This window comes from Capra hircus, chromosome 14 (assembly GCF_001704415.2).
Source record: "Capra hircus breed San Clemente chromosome 14, ASM170441v1, whole genome shotgun sequence".
Taxonomy (NCBI): domain Eukaryota; kingdom Metazoa; phylum Chordata; class Mammalia; order Artiodactyla; family Bovidae; genus Capra; species Capra hircus.
In genome coordinates, this window is record NC_030821.1 from 73,648,200 (window position 1) to 73,670,102 (window position 21,903).

Sequence of the window (21,903 nt, forward strand, 5' to 3'; positions counted from 1 at the left end):
AAACATCTGGAAGCTTGCTGGAACCTCCCAGGGGCTCCCAAGGGTTAACACCACTTCCTTTTCCCTGGCAGGGCCTCCGTAAGTGAGGGCTCTGCTGCAGCCATGTCCGGGCCCCGCATCTGGCCAGCAGCAGCCCTGGCAGTTACCGAGTCATGCCGAGTAGCCGCTTCATGTACTTTATCTCATGTGATGAATGCACGTGGCATCTGCTGTTGTAGCTCAGAGTGAAGATAATCCCCCGAGAGCGCCAGACTCCAGAGGCACATTAAGAAAGAGATGGGAGAGAGATGGAATCAGAAACTGATGTCAGCTCTGCAGCTGACTAGACAAACTCGTGTTCTCAGAGAGAAAAGCCCAAACTCAACAGTACTTAGAAGGAGCATGGTTCCTGGTGAAGAGCAGGTGGAAAGGAAGTGAAGGGGTCCCCCTGCCTGGATCTCACAGGCAGGACAGACCCCACCAGCGTGGGGCACAGTGATTACCCTCCTCTCTCTGGCAAAGCAATGCAGTGAGGGGACCTGGGGCCAGGGGCCTGCAGGGTCAGAGGAGTGGGTGGGCCATGGCCCTCAGGCCTCCTGCAGGGTCTGGGAGCAGAGGAAGTGTGCTTTGGCCTGGGAGCCAGACTGAAGGCCAGGCCCCGTAATGTGCCCATCACCCCATCATCCCGGGAGCACTCAGAGCTTCCCCTTAGAGCCTCCCCTCTGTGGGGTCTGCTCCCCGTTTTGATCAGAAGAACAGGCCCGGAGTTCCGCTCCATCACCAGCGCAACTTCTGTTGCTGAAGACAACATAGACTCCACAAAGGGCATCTGTGAGATAAGAGCTGGACCTAAACCTGTTTTATTTTATTTAAGAAAAAACAAATAACTTCTAGAGTGCTTTATACCAGGCTCTGCATCATTTTATTCCTTTTACAAATCTTAACAAATTTAATCATCATAACAACCTGTTGAAGTTGGTACTATTATTATCCCATTTTACAGATGGAGAAAGTCAAGTCACATTAAGTAACTCATCCAGGGCCCTGCTCAGCTTGTAGGGGATGGAGTAAGACCAGTGCCTGACTGGTCTGGCTCCATAACCCACCTGCAAAGCCCATGCACCATGATCCCTTTTATTGATAGCCATCAACAAGACCTGGGGGAGGAACTGCTGTGAGCCTAGCTGAGGAGCTTTAGAAAGATAACTGAATAAATCAAATGAGCAAGCAAGAGTCATTTAGACCATGAGGGAACAACTGCATGCTTGCTGGTGTGTTTTGACCAGAGAGTGGGGAGAACAGAGCTGGAGGATTAGATCAGGGTGGGGTGAGGCAGTTGGAGAGGCGCATGATCACGTTGTCCAGAGATCTTCCCCTCACATCCTGGGCTCCCTCCTGGACTGTACATGCCTGGCCAGCAGAGAGCAGCCCTGTCCAGTTTCATGCCCCCAGCAGCACTGCTTGCTGCATATTTGTGGCGGGGCTGAGCCAGGTGAGACCAGAGCTCAGCCCTGAAGATGAAGAGAATGGAGCTCAGCCAAGACCAGACTGTAGGGTGATGAGCACAGGCGATGAGCAGACCCCGAGGTCTAGACTAGGATGGGTGTTGGAAAATGAAGGGAACGCAGACTGCTCAGATGGGCTGAAGTTAATCTTGCTGCCACCGCTTGGTCGCTTCAGTTTTGTCCGACTTTTTGAGACACCCCCCCCACCCCCCATGAGACTTGTAGCCCACCAGCCTCCTCTGTCCATAGAATTCTCCAGGCAAGAATACTGGAGTGTGTTGCCAGACCCTCTTCCAGGGAATCTTCACAACCCAGGGATCGAACCCGGGTCTCCTGCATTGCAGGCAGATTCTTTACCAGCTGAGCCACCAGGGAAGCCTGAAGTTAATCTTAGAGGGGAGGAGAAGCCAGGAAGAAGTTAGACTTTGTGTGCAGCAGGAATGAAGGAGTTATGAAGGCTTCTGAGCAGAGAAGCTTCCATAAAAAGAGTACCTAAAATTTTTAATGAAAATAACAGAGTGCCTTGCACACCATAGATTTCTTTTTTTTTTTTTTGACAAATGTTTGCTGAATTGGATTGAGTGTTAGGATAAAAATTACTGAGTGTGTATTAGATTTAAGTGCCGATTCTATCTAAAATTTGCTTCTAGGGAACTTCCCTGGCAGCCGAATGGTTAAGACTTCACCTTCCAGTTCAGAGAGGGTGGGTTCCTTCCCTGATCAGGAAGCTAAGATGGAGCATGCCCTGTGGCCAGAAAACCAAAACATAAAACAGAAACAACATTGTAACAAATTCAATAAAGACTTTGGTCCCACATTAAAAATAAAATCTGAAAGAAAATTTACTTCTTGCAACTAAACAAACTCTTTCCCTTTCAAGTCTCAGGTTCCACTGGGGAGTAGAAGGGTTGAGCTAGACCATCTCAAATCAGCTAGTTGGCTGCTCCTTGTGCCTGTCCTGGAGGCTGTCTGCCCCAAGGGCTGAGACCTTGTCTGTCTTGCTCTCTGCACTACTTAACGCGGTGCTGGCATAAAGTGAAGCCCAGTTCAGATTTGCTTCCTGAAAGCACCCTCATCTGTGACTTCTAGGGGTCTATAGACCCCAGAATGTCAGCGTTGTCAGTGGGCAGCTGGTACATGGGGGCCTGGGAGTCAGGGACAGTGCCCTCCCTGCCTCTACATTGTCCCTGGAAATGCAGGCCGTGGGCGTCACCTCCCAGACTGGGTCTTGTTCAGCCGCTGCCCAGCTTCCTGCCCTCCCTGAGACCTTGGAAACAAACAGAATGTGTCTGCAATCCAGAAAAGCCCACAGAGAAGGGTGCCAATGGCTTCATTAAACCCAGAACATGAAATGCATTTGAAGAAATTCTGAGCATCTCCCCAGCTGGAGGAGTAATTCGAACCATTATGTCCACCGAGCTGGTGTTCTCGTCAGCTCTTTGTGAACACCAGGCTGGGGAATCAGCATGCAAGGTCTTGCTGTTTTTCTATCTGGGGAAATGGGTTTTTGTTGATAGTTTCTCACTTGATACTAAATCGTGTTTATCATAAGTGTAGTCATTTCATTCACTTAACATTTCATAAGGACCGACTGCGTGCCGCTGGTTTTAGTGGAGGGTGGAGTCTAGCAGGGGAGCCCATGCTGACAAGTACTCTGAAACGGGACCCTTACTTCCCGCGAGGCTGCCTGTGAGTTGATGCTGTAACTGGGAGGATGACTGGGTCAGAGGTCAGAGCTAAGGCAGGTCAAGGGCAGAGGGAGGGGTCTGGGTGGAAGAAGTCACATGTGCCGAGCCCAGGGTGGGGGAGGGGAGGGCTGCTGTGTTTGAGCATCTGCTGGGGAGCCTGGGCGGCTGCTGCACAGGACAGGGGAGAGACAAAGGGAGATGTGCCCCGAGAGAAGGATGACCAGGTCCTGGGGGGCTTGGAATGCACGAGAAGAATTGAAATGGTGCCCTAAGGACCATGAGATGAGATGGGAGACTTACATAGGATGGGGCAGGGGGTGTGTGTGTACATTGATGTCTGTGTGTGTGTACACTGGTGTTTTTGTGTGTGTGTGCTTTGTTGTGTGTGTGTATACCTTGGTGTGTGTACACTAGTATATGTGTGTACACTGGTGTGTGTGTGTATACACTGGTGTCTGTGTACATTGGGGTGTGTGTGTATACATTGTTGTGTGTGTGTATATGTGTGTGTGTACATTGGGGATGTGTGTGTGTGTCTCAGAGAGAGAGAGAATCAAAATTACAATTTAGAAGATCACTCAATGCACACGGAGAATTCAGGGGCAGGAGGAGTGTGCTGATACAGGAGGCCAGTGAACAGCTCTAGGAGAGACAGGGCAGAGATCAGTGCGGGAGCACTCACTGCACCAGGGGAGGAGGAAGAGGGGATGCAGCTGAAAGAGGAGTCTGGGAAGACCCACAAGCTTGTGTAGGAGAGGAGTGGGTAGGTTTGAGGGAGAAGGCAAGAAACTTAGGAGAAGCTTCTGGTGGGGCACTCAAGAGACTTAGAATCGATTCCCTTTGGGACTGAATGGACCTGAGGTGCCCGTGAGACAGCCTCCTGGAGGCACATGAGGGACCTGAGCCTTGAGAGTGCTGTGGGCAGCGACGTCATCCTGAGAGTCAGCCACACGTAGGCGGTGGTTGAAGCAAAGGGTCTGCCAGAGAAGAAGGGCGTGAGCCTCTGTTCAGACCAGGACTGGCCTGGTACTCCAGGGTCCTTAGTGGTGTAGACTAAGGAGGGTCCACTCAGTTCAGAAGATGGCCATGGGGCCTGGGCATAGGGTGTCTCAAATGCCACGGAGAAGGATGTTCTGGCTGTATGTTTTTCTGGGTCTGAATCATTCCATTTTTTAAAAGTGCTGAGCGCTCAGTAAATATGTTCTGGGGACTTCCCTGATGGCCCACTGGTTAAAACTTCACCTTCCAATGCGGGAAGTGCAGCTTCAACCCCTTGTCAGGGAGCTAGCATGCCTTACAGCCGAGAAGTCAAAATATACAACAGAAGCAATATTGCAAAGAATTCAATAAAGACTTTAAACACAGTACTCATCAAAAAAAAAAAAATCTAAAAATACAAAATGTTTCCTGAATTATATGAAAAAGAAGATCAGCTCTACTGAGTGCTGCTGAAGGTCATGGAAGGTGGTGGTAAGGGGTGAGACTGATGGCTCAGGCTGGCCTGGCCTTCGTCCTGGGGAAGAGACATGGAGAGTCAGGGGCAGTCAGGGAGGATCCGGGGCAGTAAGCGCAGCTCCTCTTCTCTGGGTGTGCCAAGCAGGGGCTCTGAACACACACTGCCTCTCATCTGAGCAGTCACCCCCTCTAGGATGGGGAAGACTTAGTCCACAGATGTGGAGGGATGTGTCCATGGTCTCCTAGTTGGCAAAGGCTGATGGGAGAATCCCAGCTGGATGGGCCTGATTCCAGAGCCCAGGCTCTCCCACCGTATTGAGAAACCACAATCCTGACCTGGGTGGATGGGAGTCTACGTCCCCCACAGGCACCACGTGCCTGATCAGCTGCATCCAGGGTGCATGATCACAGAGGGTTAAAGGCTTTCCTCTTTCTTAAGGGTCCAGCGAGCTGAGCGGCAACTGGGGGCTGCTGGACCAGGTGGTGGCTCTGACCTGGGTGCAGACCCACATCCGAGCGTTTGGCGGGGACCCTCAGCGCGTGACCCTGGCAGCAGACCGTGGCGGAGCCGACGTGGCCAGCATCCACCTTGTAAACACCAGGGCCGCCAACTCCAGACTCTTCCGGAGAGCTGTGCTGATGGTGAGCTGCCCACTCTGTCTTCAGTCTCGATGAAGATGGTCCTTCCTTCCCCCACCTGACTTCGATTGCCTGGATTTCCTTTTTTCCTTTGTTCTGAATTGGTGTCCTGCCCATGGCCATCTTTCTATGCATACATGAGCCAGGATGTTACTGGCTACTCATAGCTACTCGTAGCTTAAGTACTAATCCTGTAGACAGGGTGGTGTTAATGATGATAATGGTGATGAAGGTGGTGAAAATGATGATGACGGTGATATGACAATGATAGGGATGGAATAACTATGATGGAGGAAACCACCTGTTGGCCACAGCATAAGCCCTGTTGGCTGTTCTGATTAGCTTCTAATTTTATTGAACGTCCAACTGGTGCCAGGTACTATGCTCATTGCTGGAAGTGCCTTACTACATGATCTGTGCCCTAGTTTTCAGGAAGCTTGTAGTTTACTTGAGAGAGAGAGAACAGACACTTCAAGCAGCTTATGGCAGCTCAGAGAGAAGCCCCCCACCAAGCTCAGGGAGCAGGGAGTGCCCTGGGAGAGGGACTGTGCATGCTGATGCTGCAGGCTGTGCTGGCACGCAGCCAGAGTCCTGGCATCAGGGGCTCCTCACTGGCATCTGCCCATCATGCAGTGCGGCTGGAGGGCAGGGTCTGCCTGGACCGTGGAGTGGAGGCTGGGAGGCAGCGAGCAGCCAGACTGCACTGAACACTTTGGGTTTTATCCTGAGTGCATGTGAGCCCTTGACAGCTTTTGTTTGTCTGCTGGTTTGGTTTCCCATCTTAACCGTTACTAAGCGTACCATTCACTGGCATTAGGTACATTCACAACGTTGTGCGACCGTCAGTGTTCATCATGAGCAGCACCTTTCCATCATTCCAAACAGAGACTCTGCACCTATTAAGCCCTATCTCCCCACTCTCCTTTCCTCCCAGCCCCTGGTAACGTCTATTCTACTTTCTGTCTTCTGTGAATTTGCCCACTCTGATACGAATTCATCTCATGTTAGTGGAATCCTATGAGGTCTGTCCTTTTGTAACTGGCTCGTTTCACGCCCTCAGGGTTCATCCACGTCGTAGCATGCATCAGAATTTCATTTATTTTTAAGGCCGAGTGATATTGCATTGTGTGTGTACACCATGCTTTGTTGGCCCATTCGTCTGCGGACTGACATTTGAGTTGCTCTCCCCTTTTGGCTACTGGCAGTAGTGGTACTGTGAACACTCTTACCGTTGACGGGCCAGACTTCTAGAGCTTGGTGGGGGCGTGTAAGAGGGTGGCGCTGGAGGAAAAGAGAGCAGTGAGGAGACTGTTAAGTGACTCAGAGGAAAGAGCAATGGAGAACCATCAGGGCCAGTGACATGACCACCTGGCGATTCTAAGGCCATCAAACCACACCCATCTCTGTCCAGCCTTCCTGGGGTCCAAACCCATGACCACGAGGAGGGTAGAGAAGTGTCAGTTCAGAGCGCACAGTTGAGGCCGGATGGGCGTCGTCCCCGCCCTGAGAAGCAGCAGCGCCTCCTGCCGCTTTCTCTATCTCCGGCAGCCACAGAGCCTTCTAGAATTCACTGAGAAGTCTGTGCTCTGTTCAGCCTCCTCCAGGTGCTCTCCTCTGCCTGAAGTGCTTTTCTCCCGTCGTTCTCTTTCCCGACCTACTCGTCTTTCAGGGACTCCTTCCAGACTTTCCAGCCTCCGGTCGGACCCCCTTCCTGTGGCCGCTGCCACCTGTAAATCTCATCCAGCCTTTCTCCCGCTTCCCCACCAGCACAGCATCACTCTTCCTGCCACGTGTGTCTCTCCCACAGACTGTCAACTCCAGGACAGCAGGGGCCAGCAGTGCCCGGCTCTCCACAGAGCCCGGGGCACGCAACACCGCTGTGTTACGGTCGATGCTCCGTGCTTGACACACAGCCAGTGAAGCAGCTGGCTCGCAAACCTGGGTAGGGGAGCCGTGGTGTGTGTCCTGGGACCCACAGGCCGGTCCGCTTCCCTTCCTCCCACCTCTGTCCTGTGTTTCCTGTCCTTCGCTTCGGGTGGTCTTCAGTCTGTCCCCGCGTACGGGGTCCGTCTGCGTGGCAGGAGCCCTGAGCACAAACACCTTGCAGTTTCTGGGACTGAAAGCAGACCTTCCTGGCTTTGAGTTGATCCCAGAGGGACTCTCCCAGGGCCCTCTCAGAAACCAGACGCTCAAGGGGACCCAGAGGACACCAAAAATGCCTTCCAGTAGGCCCAGAAGGCAGAATTTTCCTTTCAAAAGTTCTGGAGGGTTTAGATGTTTGGGGAATTTCAAAAACGAATCTGTTTTAACAAATGGTAGTGTATTTAAAAATAAATCCTCCTTCTGTTTTAGTCATTTAGAGACAGCTTTTACAACTGTTCCCCGCAGTCTTTGGGATGCATGTGAAATTATTTGGAACTGAGAGAACTAAAATACTTCAATATATTAGCAGTTCCGTCAACGTGCTCTCTACCAACAGATGTTTGGAGGAATGAAAGGGAGGTGGTGATATATTCTTGGATAAAATCTTCAGTCTTTCTGCAAATCTTGGGGCCAGAACTATTTAAATTTGAACGAGACAGACTCCTGTGATAATTAATAGCTTAAATGTGTGGGGCCATAAATCCATTTCAATACATGATCTCATAGGTTCCTGACATTGATTTGCAAGGGACATTTATTTTGTTTCTAATCTAGACATGAGAAAGCCAAGGCTCAGAGATGTTTAGTGACCTGCTAAAGAACACACAGTCAAGAAGGCACTGTATTAGGGGCTGGAACCTGTGAAGCCGAATCCTGTGTTCTTCCATACTGTGAGAATGTTTCTCCAAGAGCCTGGGATGCGTTCAGGGTCTCAATGTGTCAGAGAAAGAGCCTAGAATCAGACAAGCTTGCATTAAGATGCTGGCCTTGGGTGAAACCCTTCACTTTACCTGCTTCATGGATAAAATGGGTGTGATTAATTCTGTCTCCTGAGGATTCGAGGAGTCATGATATGAGGTTTGTAAAGTGTGCTGCACCCTGTGGGAACTTAAGAAACCCAGTTCCCCATGTCCAATGCCAAGCAAAGGCAGTTCCCAACAAAAGCAGGTCGGGAGGTGGGAGATTTCACCTACCCTCTTGGGAGGTTGAAGAAGGAAGGGGAGGCCGTGTTGCAAGCCTGAATTCTGTGGCACTGACCCCTTGACCAGTTTTAAGAGAAGATAGAAGAGGTCGTGTCCTCCACACTGTGATTTACAGGACTTAGAAAAAGTTTCCATGGCTTTCCTACAACATTGCCCCAATTCTGCATTCCTCAGAGTGAGCTCCAGGCCCCGGGAATTGGCCTCACGCTAAATTTTCCTCTCTCCTTTCCCACACAAACCCTGCAGCCCAGGCGCACCAGCTCCACCACCATTCCTAGAAAATGCCATGCCTTCCTCTAGATCTTTTCCACGCTGATCTGTGGTCAGCACGTCCTGTTTTCCACCTGGAAACTCACTCCACCTTTAGGGCTCAGCTGGATGGGACCTCGAAGCCTTTCTCCATCTCTAAAACAGAAAGAATCTCACTGTGGTGAAGAGACTTCTGCTTGGTGACTTTTAGGAATTCTGATTTGTTTTACTTGCTTGTCATGTTTTCTAGCACAGCTTATTCCATTTCTACTGTGACTGCAGGCTTGACTGGGTACAGGATTCATCTCCTTCAGTTCAGTTCAGTTCAGTTCAGTTCAGTCGCTCAGTCGTGTCCGACTGTTTGCGACCCCATGAATTGCAGCACGCCAGACCTCCCTGTCCATCACCAACTGCCAGAGTTCACTCAGACTCACGTCCATCGAGTCGGTGATGCCATCCAGCCATCTCATCCTCTGTCGTCCCCTTCTCCTCCTGCCCCCAATCCCTCCCAGCATCAGAGTCTTTTCCAATGAGTCAACTAATCTCCTTAGTATTTAGCTCAGCTCCTGGTTCAAAGAGGGCATCTAAGACCATGCTGAGTCCATTAAATCATCTGGGGGCGAGGGAGATGCTAGTTTGGGTCCAGAACCCTGTTTTCACATGTACCTCTTAGGAGCACTCATCCACCCTGCTACTTCTCTTAGTCAAAATTGGCCTCTCTATTCATGGGCTTTGATGCTTCTGTATATATATTGGGATATGTTTTAACGTTTTTGTTCAGTCAGTAAGTCACATCTGACTCTTTGAGACCCCATGGACTGTAGCCCACCAGGCTCCTCTGTCCATGGAATTTCCTAGGCAAGAATACTGGAGTGGGTGGCCATTTCCTTCTCCAGGGGATCTCTTCCCAACCCACGAATTAAAACTGGGTCTCCTGCACTGACAGGTGGGTTCTTTACCACTGAGCCACCCAGGAAGCCAGAATAAGTTCACTGATTTTTAAAAATATTCCTGATGGGAACTGGACAGTAGTTTCCTGTACTTTAGCTTATATGCAGAGTACGTCATGAGAAACGCTGGGCTGGAAGAAACACAAGCTGGAATCAAGGTTGCCGGGAGAAATATTAATAACCTCAGATATGCAGATGACACCACCCTTATGGCAGAAAGTGAAGAGGAGCTAAAAAGCCTCTTGATGAAAGTGAAAGAGGAGAGTGAAAAAGTTGGCTTAAAGCTCAACATTCAGAAAACGAAGATCATGGCATCCGGTCCCATCACTTCATGGAAATAGGTGGGGAAACAGTGGAAACAGTGTCAGACTTTATTTTGGGGGGCTCCAAAATCACTGCAGGTGGTGATTGCAGCCATGAAATTAAAAGACGCTTACTCCTTGGAAGAAAAGTTATGACCAACCTAGATAGCATATTCAAAAGCAGAGACATTACTTTGCCGACTAAGGTCCTTCTAGTCAAGGCTATGGTTTTTCCTATGGTCGTGTATGGATGTGAGAGTTGGACTGTGAAGAAAGCTGAGCACTGAAGAATTGATGCTTTTGAACTGTGGTGTTGGAGAAGACTCTTGAGAGTCCCTTGGACTGCAAAGAGATCCAGCCAGTCCATTCTGAAGGAGATCAGCCCTGGGATTTCTTTGGAAGGAATGATGCTGAAGCTGAAACTCCAGTACTTTGGCCACCTCATGTGAAGAGTTGACTCATTGGAAAAGACTCTGATGCTGGGAGGGATTGGGGGTAGGAAGAGAAGGGGACGACAGAGGATGAGATGGCTGGATGGCATCACTGACTCGATGGACGTGAGTCTGAGTGAACTCCGGGAGTTGGTGATGGACAGAGAGGCCTGGCGTGCTGAGATGCATGGGGTTGAAAAGAGTCGGACATGACTGAGCGACTGAACTGAACTTCATGTACTTTTTAAAATCATTTTGGCAAAATATGTTTTTAGGATGTTAGTTCTTATATCAGCTTAACCCTATCACCAGGCCCATAGTATTTTTGTCTCCTTATCTTTCCATAGAGTTTTGAACTTTTCTCCATAAAAGCTTTGCAAACTTGCTGTGAGGCAAGACCCTTTCTAAGTGGTTTTGTGTTTTCTGTGTTACTCTCCAGTCGGTAAACATAAGTGCTGGGAACTAAGTTGGTTCTGCATCTGCTCAGCTTTCTTATCGTCTCTAATACTTTGTCTGCTGGGTCCATTGGATTTTTATAAAGTTTTCTCACTATCTGCAAATAAGGTTTATTTCTGTGCGAGAGTGTGTGTGTTCAGTCATTCAGTCATGTCTGACTCTGTGCAACCCCATGGACTGTAACCTACCAGGTACTTCTGTCCATGGGATTTTCCAGGCAAGAATACTGGAGTGGGTTGCCATTTCCTATTCTAGGGGATCTTCCCGACCCAGGGATAGAATTCAAGTCTCCTGCATTGGCAGGCAGATTCTTTACCACTGAGCCAACTGGGGAGCCCTTTTATTTCTCTGCACTTTGAAGCAAATGCTCAACTGCTGTAATAAGGAGACCCATCATGAAAGCAGCTTAAATAACGTGAGTTTTTTGTTTTCTCTTTCCCATAACATTTTCCCAGGCGGGGAGTCCAGATATCTCATGATTTCTCTTAGGCCACGTTCCTTCTATGTGTTTCTCTGTCATCCTAGGGTCTTGCTGTCATCTGAGGGGCTGGGTCTGGGTTGCCAGGAACTTCAGGCAGAAGGGAGGGGACGCAAGGAGAGGAGAGCCTCCCCTGGGGACTTAGGTTGGGAAGGACACCGCCTGCCCCCTGCTTGCTTACAGGGTCCTCTTCTGGTTTCACTGCAATGATCGCAGCCTCTAGAATAGCATCTGGTATCTAGCTGGTGTCCAAAAACATATCTGTGGAAGGAATTCTTGGAAGAACAAATTGCAGAGTTGTCACAAGTAACACGCAGGAGTGTCTAGGCGAGACCAGACTTTCGTAACAATCGCTAAGAGGTTGTCTCCCTGGATCTTGGGTGTCCAGCCCCAACAGATGAGACAGCCTCAAAAGTCACGAAACCCTGTTTTCTTATGACTGCATCTCAAGGAGACGCCGATACACTGACCAGTGTGGCTTCCTCTTGCATTCCCTGGTCTCATCTCTCTCTAGCTGCAAGTTTCTTTAAAAATCCTTAACCTACAGAGCCTCTCAACTAACCACCCAGAGGCGTCACCAGGAACCTCTCCCCAGCATGCCAAGAATTAAAGATGTCTTCATGTGGGCCACTTTTAAAGTCTTTGTTGAGTTTTTTAAAACATGTTTCTGTTTTATGTTTTGGCCGTGAGGCTTGTGGGGCCTTAGCCCATTGACCTGGGATCGCATCCCTTCCCCCACCAACTACATTGGAAGGCGAAGTCTCAACCACTGGACCACTAGGGGAGTCCCCGAGAATTAAATATTTATTAGGCTTATTTTAATCAGGAATAAATACATGATTTAGCAAAATGTAATGCTTCCCATTTGAAACCTGCCCCGCCGAGTTCTCCCCGAACGTTCCAACCATTCGTTGGTTACAACGGAAAGCAATACAGAAGACAGAGTACACACTTCTGCCGTTGGTGAGGTGGGGAGTTGGCGTCCCCAGAGTTACATTCATTTCCCATACATCGGCCGGCCCTTTAGAAATAGCCGGTGGGGAGTGTTGAGGAAACCACAAACGTCCTCTTGGATAAACACTCTGGAATCCGATGATACAGAAAATCGTGTAAACGCATGTGCACACACCACCAGGGCAGTGATCTCAGATGGCTGGAATGCACATGCTGAGCAGACAGACTCTTCCTATCAGCAGCACCCCTCCTCTCCCGGAACCCCTTTGCAACGGCGGGGAAACAGGTCCTAGAGGCAACTGCAACCCCTTCCTAACAGGATCCGGAGAGAATCGCTTCTCCTTCTCCAGAAATTTGTGGTGTTTTCTCTCTCATCTCTTAAAATTCTGTTTGACAGAATTAAGCCACTCTGGTTCCCCTCTTTTCTGGAGCTTAGCATTTTTATTCATGTGGCTGACAGACTCTTTTTAGAAGATACTGGATGGATGATTTCTTTAGAACTTATCAAGTTCCTTTTTTCAAAAAATCCAACCAATCTTACTTATCCAGTCCAGCCAGCCCTCCCACTACTTAAGGATCCAGCTGAGACATGAACTCCTGGGTCACCTAGTCCCAGGAGGACACGGCGATCCACTCCAGTATTCTTGCCTGGAGAATCCCACGGACAGAGGAGCCTGGCGGGCTACAGTCCAGGGGGTCACAAAGAGTCGGACATGACTGAAGCGACTTAGCACAGCACACTACTTCCACAATATTTGTCTATACAAATATTTTCTTCCTGTCTATACTGCTGGGCCTGATACCTGATACCTACAGACTTAACACAATGCCTCTTCTGGTAATCACGAATGAATAATGGGTGCATTAAGATAGGCAAGAACCTCAGCATCCCAGAGAAGCCCTTTCTGTGCTGTGAGCCATGGTTGGTGTCGTCGCGAAATCTTGCTCAGTTCCAGGCCTGCCCTTGTGCTTTCCCCATTGGCAGCCACCTCCTCTCCCATTTCCCCTGGTCTCTGCATAAGTAGGGAAGTCAGCTGACTTCTACACACGTAGTTTTGGAGCTAGAAGTCCAAAGGGATCTTCCGACTGGGGCCTCATAAGTAAAGTTAGCGTTTAGTGTCACTGAGCTCCCCTAGAAAGAGAGGAGCTGCAGCCCAGAGGGCTCTCTTTACAGATGGGTTTCAAAAGTTCAGTGCAGGGGGTCGATTTGCAGACCCAGATTGTCTGCCAGGCTGTAGCTTCTGGCTCATTTTCTTCTCAGGCTTTTCTCATTGAGAAGTTTTCTCTAGTGGCCTCAGAGGGAGCCCAGCTGGGTGGTGTGCTGGAGAGCGGCACCAGTGCACTTTCTTGTGAGAGAGCATCTTTGTCTTTTGCACAGACATAGCGTACACACACACACACACACACACACACACACACACACACACACACACACACACACACACACACACACACACACACACACACACACACGGCTCTTCTGACCCCCTTGCACGAAGATGCCAGGAGTCAACATTTTGCAGTGTGCCTGATCAGATGCCAGGGAGGGGTTCCCTCTGTCATGATGTGGATACAGAAGACAAGAGTTCAGTTCTCCACGTGGCTTCTCTTGGCTTCTGGAAGACGTGAGTTTCCCCAGGGACCATGTGCCTCTGTGCAGGATGCCAGGTGACAGTCATAACCTCTGTTCTTTTGGGCAAACACCATGGTGTCTGTTCTCCGGCTAGTCTTCAAAGTACGGTGGTGACGAGAAGAAAGAGCTCTTCCTTTTGCTCCCACTGTACATCAGGGACACGCTTTTCTTCTTCCGGTCAAAGGAAGTGCTATCATCTCCCGTTAGGGACAAGTACGAGGCGATGCTTTCCCGAAGGCCGTAGCTGAAAAGGGACTCGTCCACACCGACTGGGCTCTCTGCCCTCTCTGGGTCCTCTTGCTGTCTGCTAGTGGGTAGATAGTGGACAGAAAAGGGGCAAAGCAGAGGATGTAGTGGGATGGAGGACAAGAGAATAAGAAAAGGAAGAAAAACAAATGAAGAGCCTGGTTAATATGTATCGAACTTGTTCTAATTCTGCTTCTTCCATCTGTGGCTGTATAATTTTGGAGAAATCACTTGACCTCTTTGAGCCACTGTTTCCTAGGATGGCTAAACTTCCAGCTGTACATGAATCTTTCTTCATGATAATTTACAAGGAACAGCTGTTTTATTTCCTAGGCAATTCTGATCACTGATTTCTTTGAATTTACCAGTGGGATGTCTGGATCATTATTTAATTAGTAAGGTAACCCACCAGTCCCCACTTACGGATACCCCTTAAATGCAAGAGCTGACAATCAGAGCAAATAAAGGAAGATTTTTTTTTCCCCCTGAAATGAAGTCACCTTAGGATTTTGCTGGTGGGATTAAGCTTCATGATTGAGTTTACAATATCAAATTTACACAAGATTGATCTGTGTGTTGCTCTCTAGGATACTAACAATTAGAAAAGCGCATGGAGAAGGCGATGGCACCCCACTCCAGTACTCTTGCCTGGAAAATCCCATGGACGGAGGAGCCTGGAAGGCTGCAGTCCATGGTGTCGCAAACAGTCGGACACGACTGAGCAACTTCACTTTCACGCATTGGAGAAGGAAATGGCAACCCACTCCAGTGTTCTTGCCCGGAGAATCCCAGGGACGGGGGAGCCTGGTGGGCTGCCGTCTATGGGGTCGCACAGAGTCGGACACGACTGAAGCGACTTAGCAGCAGCAGCAGCAGAAAAGCACAAGGTGGTATCATTCAGCTAGAAAATATTCATCTGACACTGAAGGAGTGCTGAATGGACGTGTGCAGAACTGGGGGTACTGAGGCTGTGGTGGGGAATTGCTGGGGCCATGCCACCCAGGGCGTGGGAGCTGGGACAGGTTGGTCTCCGAGGGACACTGGGATTCCTGGTGTCTGCACCTGCTCAGAGCAAGCGGGTAGCAAGGCTGGCGGGAACTGGCCACAGTTTTTATGTGCTGGGCTCACGTGCTGGTTTGGGGCTTATACACTCATGGAGGACACACACACACACACACACACACCTTATCGCCCTCCTCCAGTTGAAGGTCTTCTGGCGCAGGGTGACGGGTGAGTCGGAGGCCCTTACTGCTGGGGCTGCCACCGTCTGAGTGAGGCAGGGCGTGGTCAGCACACAGCAGAGGCCGTCGGCCACCTCTGAGGAGAAAGCAGAGAACCGGTCAGCGGCTTTGAGATGCCCTGGCCAGTACGTGCTGCAGGGCCCTGGATATTCATGAGGGGAAACTGAGGCTGAGATTTGCGAGGGGCTGAGAGCCATGTGCGCAGCTGTTGAAGACATCTCAGTATGCCCCGAGTGCACGCTGTGCTTAGCTTGACACAAGGCACGAGTAGACTTTAGGACCCAGAAGCCACCAGACTTGGGGTAGAGTTTCAGCTCCGCCCAGAGAGCGCATCACCTGGACCCCTCTGAACCTGAATCCTCTACTGCTGGATGAGAGGATGGAGCTGACATGTGAGAACAGCTGGCAGAGTGCCCGTGTGAGGGAGACCCCACACGCAGGGGTTTCCCACCAAGGTGCCGGGCCGTCAGCTTCAGGGGCAGCCTCCTGTGTGCTGGGGGGCTACGTGCACTGCGGCGTCCCCCACGGCACACAGAACGGGGGTCCAGATAGCACGGGTGGGGCCGGAAGAGAGAGGAAGGCAGAGAGATGAAGGAAATAAGGGAAGAAGACGGAAAGGGGAGAGAAGCGGGGAGGATGGAAGGAAGACGAAGAGAGGAGGGAATCAGGTAGACAGGGAAGGAGGGGAAGAAGCAAAGACTGGCCAAAAAGGGCGAAAGACACAGAAGTAGGAGGTGAAAAACAGAAAGGTAACAGGCAAAATCGAGAAGAAAATGGGCGAAGACAAAAAAGAAGCTTCTCCCTTCTCCACCCTAGATACTCAAGCACAAAGAGGATGAAAATTAAATAAATCCTTTCCTTTTATCTTCCTGTTAATAGCTCCTGCTGAGTTTCCAGGGTCCCCCATCTCTCTAGGAGCTTTAAGACAGAGCCTCTGTCTCTTCAGAGCCTTCCCCTAGCCCATGTCATCATGAGACTGCAGTGCTCGGATGTTCTCACAGATGCAGGAGATTCTCTGTGGCCCTGCTGAGGATGGAGAGCCCAGTGGGTCTCATGTCCTGTGGGAGATGAAGTGTCTGCCCGGCTGCAGCCACACCAGCTCTGGCTATTGGTACTGTGTACCCGCTTGGGGAATGAAGAACCCAAGGACCGTGGGGTCAAGCCATGAACTCAAGGTCACAGCCAGTCACAGGCATGATTTTTTTTTTTTTTTTGGTCCTAACAATAATCCTGTAAGAGGCATTTTAATCCCCATTTTATAGATGCAGAAACTGAGGTTCCAAAATTATTGGCTCAGATGGTAAAGAATCTGCCTACAATTCAGGAGACCCAGATTCTGTCCTTGGGTCATGAAGATCCCCTGGAGAAGGGAATGGCCACCCGCTCCAGTATCCTTGCCTGGAGAATCCCATGGACAGAGGAGCTTGGCGGGCTACAGTCTATGGGGTTGCAAAGAGTTGGATAATATAACTAAATGATTGACACTTTCACTGTCACTTCATAGATACAGAAACTGAGGCTCCAAAACTATTAAATTCAATAATAGCAAATTTGAATAATAGAATTGAATAATAATTAATTTATTAAATAATTTGCCCAAAGGCACTGGGATAATAAATAAAAGTAACTCATAAAACAAGTCTGTTCACACCCCTGATTGCATGCTTTCTCAGATTCTGTGCCTTTAGTAAGAACGTGGTGGGACGTAAATTGGCCACATTACTCCCACCATGGGGTCCTGAAGGTACCAGAATCCTTGCAGGGCCCCAGACCCTTTTCAGTCACTCGCAGAGGGGACTGCTGCCTTCGACCCCTGTGCCTGGTGCAGTGACCCAGGGCGCGTTTTCGGAAGGCACGCTTCTGTGCTGCCATGCGATCCTTGGGGGTTCATGGCAGGAAATTCTCATGGACCTCCTGCTCTGTAAACATCTCTGCCGGGCCAGCATCCTTTTCATGTTTGCTTTTGTCTATGCAAAACTTATGGTCTCCACACCTCTCAGATGATTCTTATTAAAAGCCAAATACCACGACCAACTTCTACTCGTGATCAGTAAAAGCTGACTGCTTCCAGGACTCCCTTCCTCTTTCATTTTTAGCTACGCTGCTAGGTGTTCAGGTGTCATAGGAGTAATATTTGCTCTATCATTTATTTTGCACCCGCCGTGTGCCAGGCTCAGATAGACATGTTGCGTGAGCTGTCATATTCAGGAATCGTGGCAACCACCTGTAGGTGGGCCGCTCTCATCTGCCTTCCGTGAACAGTGAAGTGGGCTTCTCGAGAACTCATAAAGCCCAGAGGCAAGTTTGGCTGTGGGTCTCCCGAGTGACCATTCCTTCTTCCTGACCTGCCCTTCTCACAGGCCAAGTGTGATAACCCAGCACCGTGGATGCCTCCTTTCACCTTGGAAGGCCCTTCAGGATCACACATCCTAAAGAATCCAGGGCTTGGGTTCAGACGTCCAGAACGTGGAAGGGGGAAAATGCTTGTGTGGTGAAAGCGGCTTCTGTCTTCCTTTCTCTCACATGGCAGAAGCGGGGAGGAGGGCGCCCTCCTGGCCAGGGAACAGCGGCTCAAACGGTGGTTCGCTAGTAGGAGCCCACATTTACGTCCGCGGCGCTCTCATCTGCACTTTCCCTGTGCTAACTCAGTGCACTCTCACCGTGTCTTCAAGGTAGAACACTTAGCGTCTGCGTGACACACGAAAGAATGGACTCAAAGGTGAAGCGCCAGCCTAAGGTTGCCCAGATCTGGGATCTGAACGCAAGATGGTTTCAGAGCCAGCTTTTAGCCACTTTTTTTTTTTTTCCAAATGCCATTTCTCCCTTTTCCATAGGGTGAAACTCTTAACTCCTGACCTGGCGTTCAGGTCAGTCTAACTCATAGTTCCTCTTCTGACTCCATGCACTACACTCGTCACCTCCATCAAACCCCGCTCCGCATCCGCCATCTTGGAGGATGCTCCGGTCAGCATGGCATGCTTGGACCTGTCTCCTGGGCCCAGGAAGGACATTCAGATGAATGAAGTATAATCCCTGGTTTCTAAGAGCTTGTTGAGAAACACAGGCTAGTAGACACTTAACTAGGTCACCAGGCGGAACGCCCAGAATTCTAGGGAGAAAAACACCTGGCATGCCAGGGGAGCAGAGAAAAAACAGGCCATTTGTCTTCTAACTCAGAGGGCTTCATCACAGAGCTGGCTTCCTGTTGGCCTTGAAAGTTGATGAGGACTTTGACATGCAGAAAGGGGGAAATGAAGGGCATTTCAGAGCAAAGCCCCAGAGGCCCAAGTGTACAACCCACTTAAGGAAGTGCAGACCATCTGTGGTTTTGACTGTAAGGGGCATCCTGATTCATTTCACTTACAGACAGACAGAGGATGAAGTTGAGGTTGGCTGCGTTTTACTTAGCATTCACATTCAGTCTGTTTTAGCCTGAAATTTGCAGTCTGAATTACTGAGAAAAGAGCATTTGAAGAAGGCAGGATGGACAAGAGAGCAAAGTAAATCACCAGGCAGGTCTAGGGGAGCAGCCTAGACTGAGTGCCTGGAGTTGGGGTTGGGGGGTTAGGCAGTGAGCCAAGAGAGATGTCATGCATCGGTCTTGATGGAGTGTTTCTTACCGGAATAGTGATTCACCAGGTCCTCCAGGCACTGGAAGGTGAGCCTCGGGGAAATGTAATACCAGTTGTTTGGCAGACGGAAGATTCGGTAATGCTTCACCTGCCGGTGTCTCACTGAGAGGGAATAAAAACCTGCAGGGAGTGGAGGACAGGTCATCACCCCAGGGCCACCAGCTAAGGAGCCCACCACCATGGAGGCGGAGAGACCTTCTCAGCCTTGTGATACAACCATGGTACCCAGATACATGCTCTTATGTTTTGAGCAACAACTGCTCGAGCCTCATCTGTTTGGATGTAGCTCACTCTTTAGAATCTCCAGGAACGTGGTATTTGAGCAGTCCAGTTGCATTAACTGTACTGCAATGCTCTTTTTAAAATTTATTTTCAAAAATATTCATGTATTTATTTTATTTGGCTGCACTGAGTCTCAGTTGTGGCTCATGGGATCTTTGGTCTTTGCTGCAGCATGCAGGATCTTTTTTTTTTTTTTAAGTTGTAGCATGCAAACGCTTAAGTTGTGGTATGTGAGATCTAGTTCCCTGAGTAGGGATGGAGCCCCACCCACACATTGGGAGCATGGAGTAGAACGTTGGGTGTGTCTGCACCTCTCTTAGCCTCCATTTCCTCAAATGGAAAGTGAGAGAACTGAGCTTAGGTCATGTGTAAGGGTTCTTGGGCGTCCCTGTTGGCTCAGATGGTAAAGAATCAGCTGCAGTGCATTAGATGTGGGTTCATTCCCTGGATGGGGAAGATCCCCTGGAGTAGGAAATAGCAACCCACTCCAGTATTCTTGCCTGGAGGTTTCCATGGACAGAGAAGCCTGGTGGGATACAGTCCCCGGGCTTGCAAAGAGTCAGACATGACTGAGTCACACACACACACACACACACACACAAGAGTCAGACATGACTGAGTCTCACACACACACACACACACACAAGTCAGACATGACTGAGTCACACACACACACACATGAGTCAGACATGACTGAGTCACACACACACACACATACAAGAGTCAGACATGACTCTCACACACACACGAGTCAGACATGACTGAGTCACACACACACATACAAGAGTCAGACATGACTCTCACACACACGAGTCAGACATGACTGAGTCACACACACACACATACAAGAGTCAGACATGACTCTCACACACACACGAGTCAGACATGACTGAGTCACACACACACACATACAAGAGTCAGACATGACTCTCACACACACACGAGTCAGACATGACTGAGTCTCACACACACACACACACACACACACACACACACACACACACACACACACACACACACACACACACACGTCCTCCTTGCTCTGTCTTCTAGGGTTCCGGGAGGGAAAAGACTCACAAGGCAGTGAGTGGGGAGTTTTGGTTTGCATATGCTGGGTCAGGGGCTGAGCTATTTCATAGCAACCTCTCTGCTGATTCACAGAAAGACCCTGGGAGATATGGTCCTCAGGTACTGTTATAGCTGGAGAAACTGAGACTCAGAGTGAGATGGCTGGAGGCACGCAGCTCAGAAGTGGCTGCCCCAAGGCGGGTGGGACCTTTGCCCTCCTGCAGCAGGCCTCTCTAGTGGCCAGCATCCCTTGCTCTCCCAGGCCCGCCCTCTGCGTCAGTTCAGCGTGTGTCTTCCGGTAATGGCAACAAGGACTGAAAAAGGACAGCGAGCAGTTCAAGAGCTGCAGGTGGAAACTTATGAGAACTTTGCATATTCGAGGGAGCAGAGCCTGCTGCCCCCACCCAGGCTGCGGCTGTCTATTTTTAGATCAGCTCTGGCAGCTTCACTTAGGGTCCTTCCCCACCACCCCTTGACCCTGCCTGGGTCTGGGTCTCCTGCCTCAGGAGACCCCCTGGGACCTGAACAGGAAGTTTCGCCTCTGCTTTGCTTTTGCTCTCACCCTGCATGTTTAGGTTTTTTAAGAAAAAAGGTTGGTTCTGGATTCTTCATTATATCGTACAGAAGGTCCCTGCTTCCCCAGAGGAAAGCTGATGCTCATTTTACTGGAAGGCTCCATCCAGTACCAGGTAGCTCTGGTGCTTAATAAGCGCATGGGAGATAGTCTCAGAAACCACATTTTCTCTTCTTTGATGGTGGGTGTACAAGAAACAGGCTGAGATCTTGGAGCTATTTTCTATATTCAAGAAGTTAATATTAATTCTCAGTTAGTCTGAGTAGCCCCCAGCTATTAATGTTTGGCTTCTGTGAGTTTATGCATACTCTATTCCAGACTTCCCTCGAAGGGCTTCCCTTGTAGTTCAGTTGGTAAAGAATCTGCCTGTAATGTAGGAAACCTGGGTTTGATCCCTGCGTCAGGAAGATCCCCTAGAGGAGGAAATGGCAACTCACTCCAGTATTCTTGCCTGGAGGATTCCACGGGCAGAGGAGCCTGGCAGGCTACAGTCCATGGGGTCGTAGGAGTTGAACACGACTTAGCGAACTAAACCACCACCACCTATTCCAGACACGTGCCAAACACATTCCCATTGTTAATCCCATGCTACAGAGAAAGGAAAGGAGGCTTAGCGAGAGGAGGTGACTTCCTAGTGATTCATACAGGCCAAACTAGAGTTGGAGACTCTTGCTTTGAACCATTTCTTTTTCACTGAAGTACTTAGTGCGTAGGATATATGAAAATTACGATGGTGAAGGCCATGGTGAATCTGCTCGTCCCAGTCCTCTCAGCTGCCTGATTTCATTGTAGAGCAGAGCAGGGACTGAGACTGCAGGTCTGCTGTGTCGTGAGAGCACAACAAATACTATTACATTTGAATCACACCACAATCTCACAGGGAAGGGGTTTCCTCTCCATTTCACAGATGAGAAAACTGAGGTCAGAGAAGTACATGACTTGCCCCAGTCACAGAGCTTTTCGGCCCATATCCTCTCTGGCCTGGGCACTGCCCACTGGCATTTTCATCTTTTCTC

General features: G+C 49.7%; 2 protein-coding genes across 5 annotated transcripts in view; one reads left to right on the top strand and one right to left on the bottom strand.

Moving 5' to 3' along the window:
- Window positions 1-21,903, top strand: part of TG (thyroglobulin) — a 230,691-nt gene that overhangs the window by 124,681 nt on the left and 84,107 nt on the right. Inside the window, exon 41 of the mRNA XM_018058585.1 lies at window positions 5,067-5,269. Within this exon, the coding sequence (XP_017914074.1) occupies window positions 5,067-5,269 (203 nt within the window). The remainder of the gene's footprint in view (window positions 1-5,066; window positions 5,270-21,903) is intronic.
- The window catches only part of SLA (Src-like-adaptor), a 39,398-nt gene continuing 29,536 nt past the window's right edge, over window positions 12,042-21,903 (bottom strand). For 3 of the 4 annotated variants that reach the window (XM_005688828.3, XM_018058587.1, XM_013969134.2), the window contains 3 exons: window positions 18,952-19,083; window positions 15,275-15,407; window positions 12,042-14,151 (listed from right to left, as the gene is read on the bottom strand). In XM_005688828.3, coding sequence (XP_005688885.1) covers window positions 13,935-14,151; window positions 15,275-15,407; window positions 18,952-19,083 — 482 coding nt within the window. In that variant the 3' untranslated portion in view covers window positions 12,042-13,934. The remainder of the gene's footprint in view (window positions 14,152-15,274; window positions 15,408-18,951; window positions 19,084-21,903) is intronic. The other variant, XM_013969136.2, reaches the window with a different exon arrangement.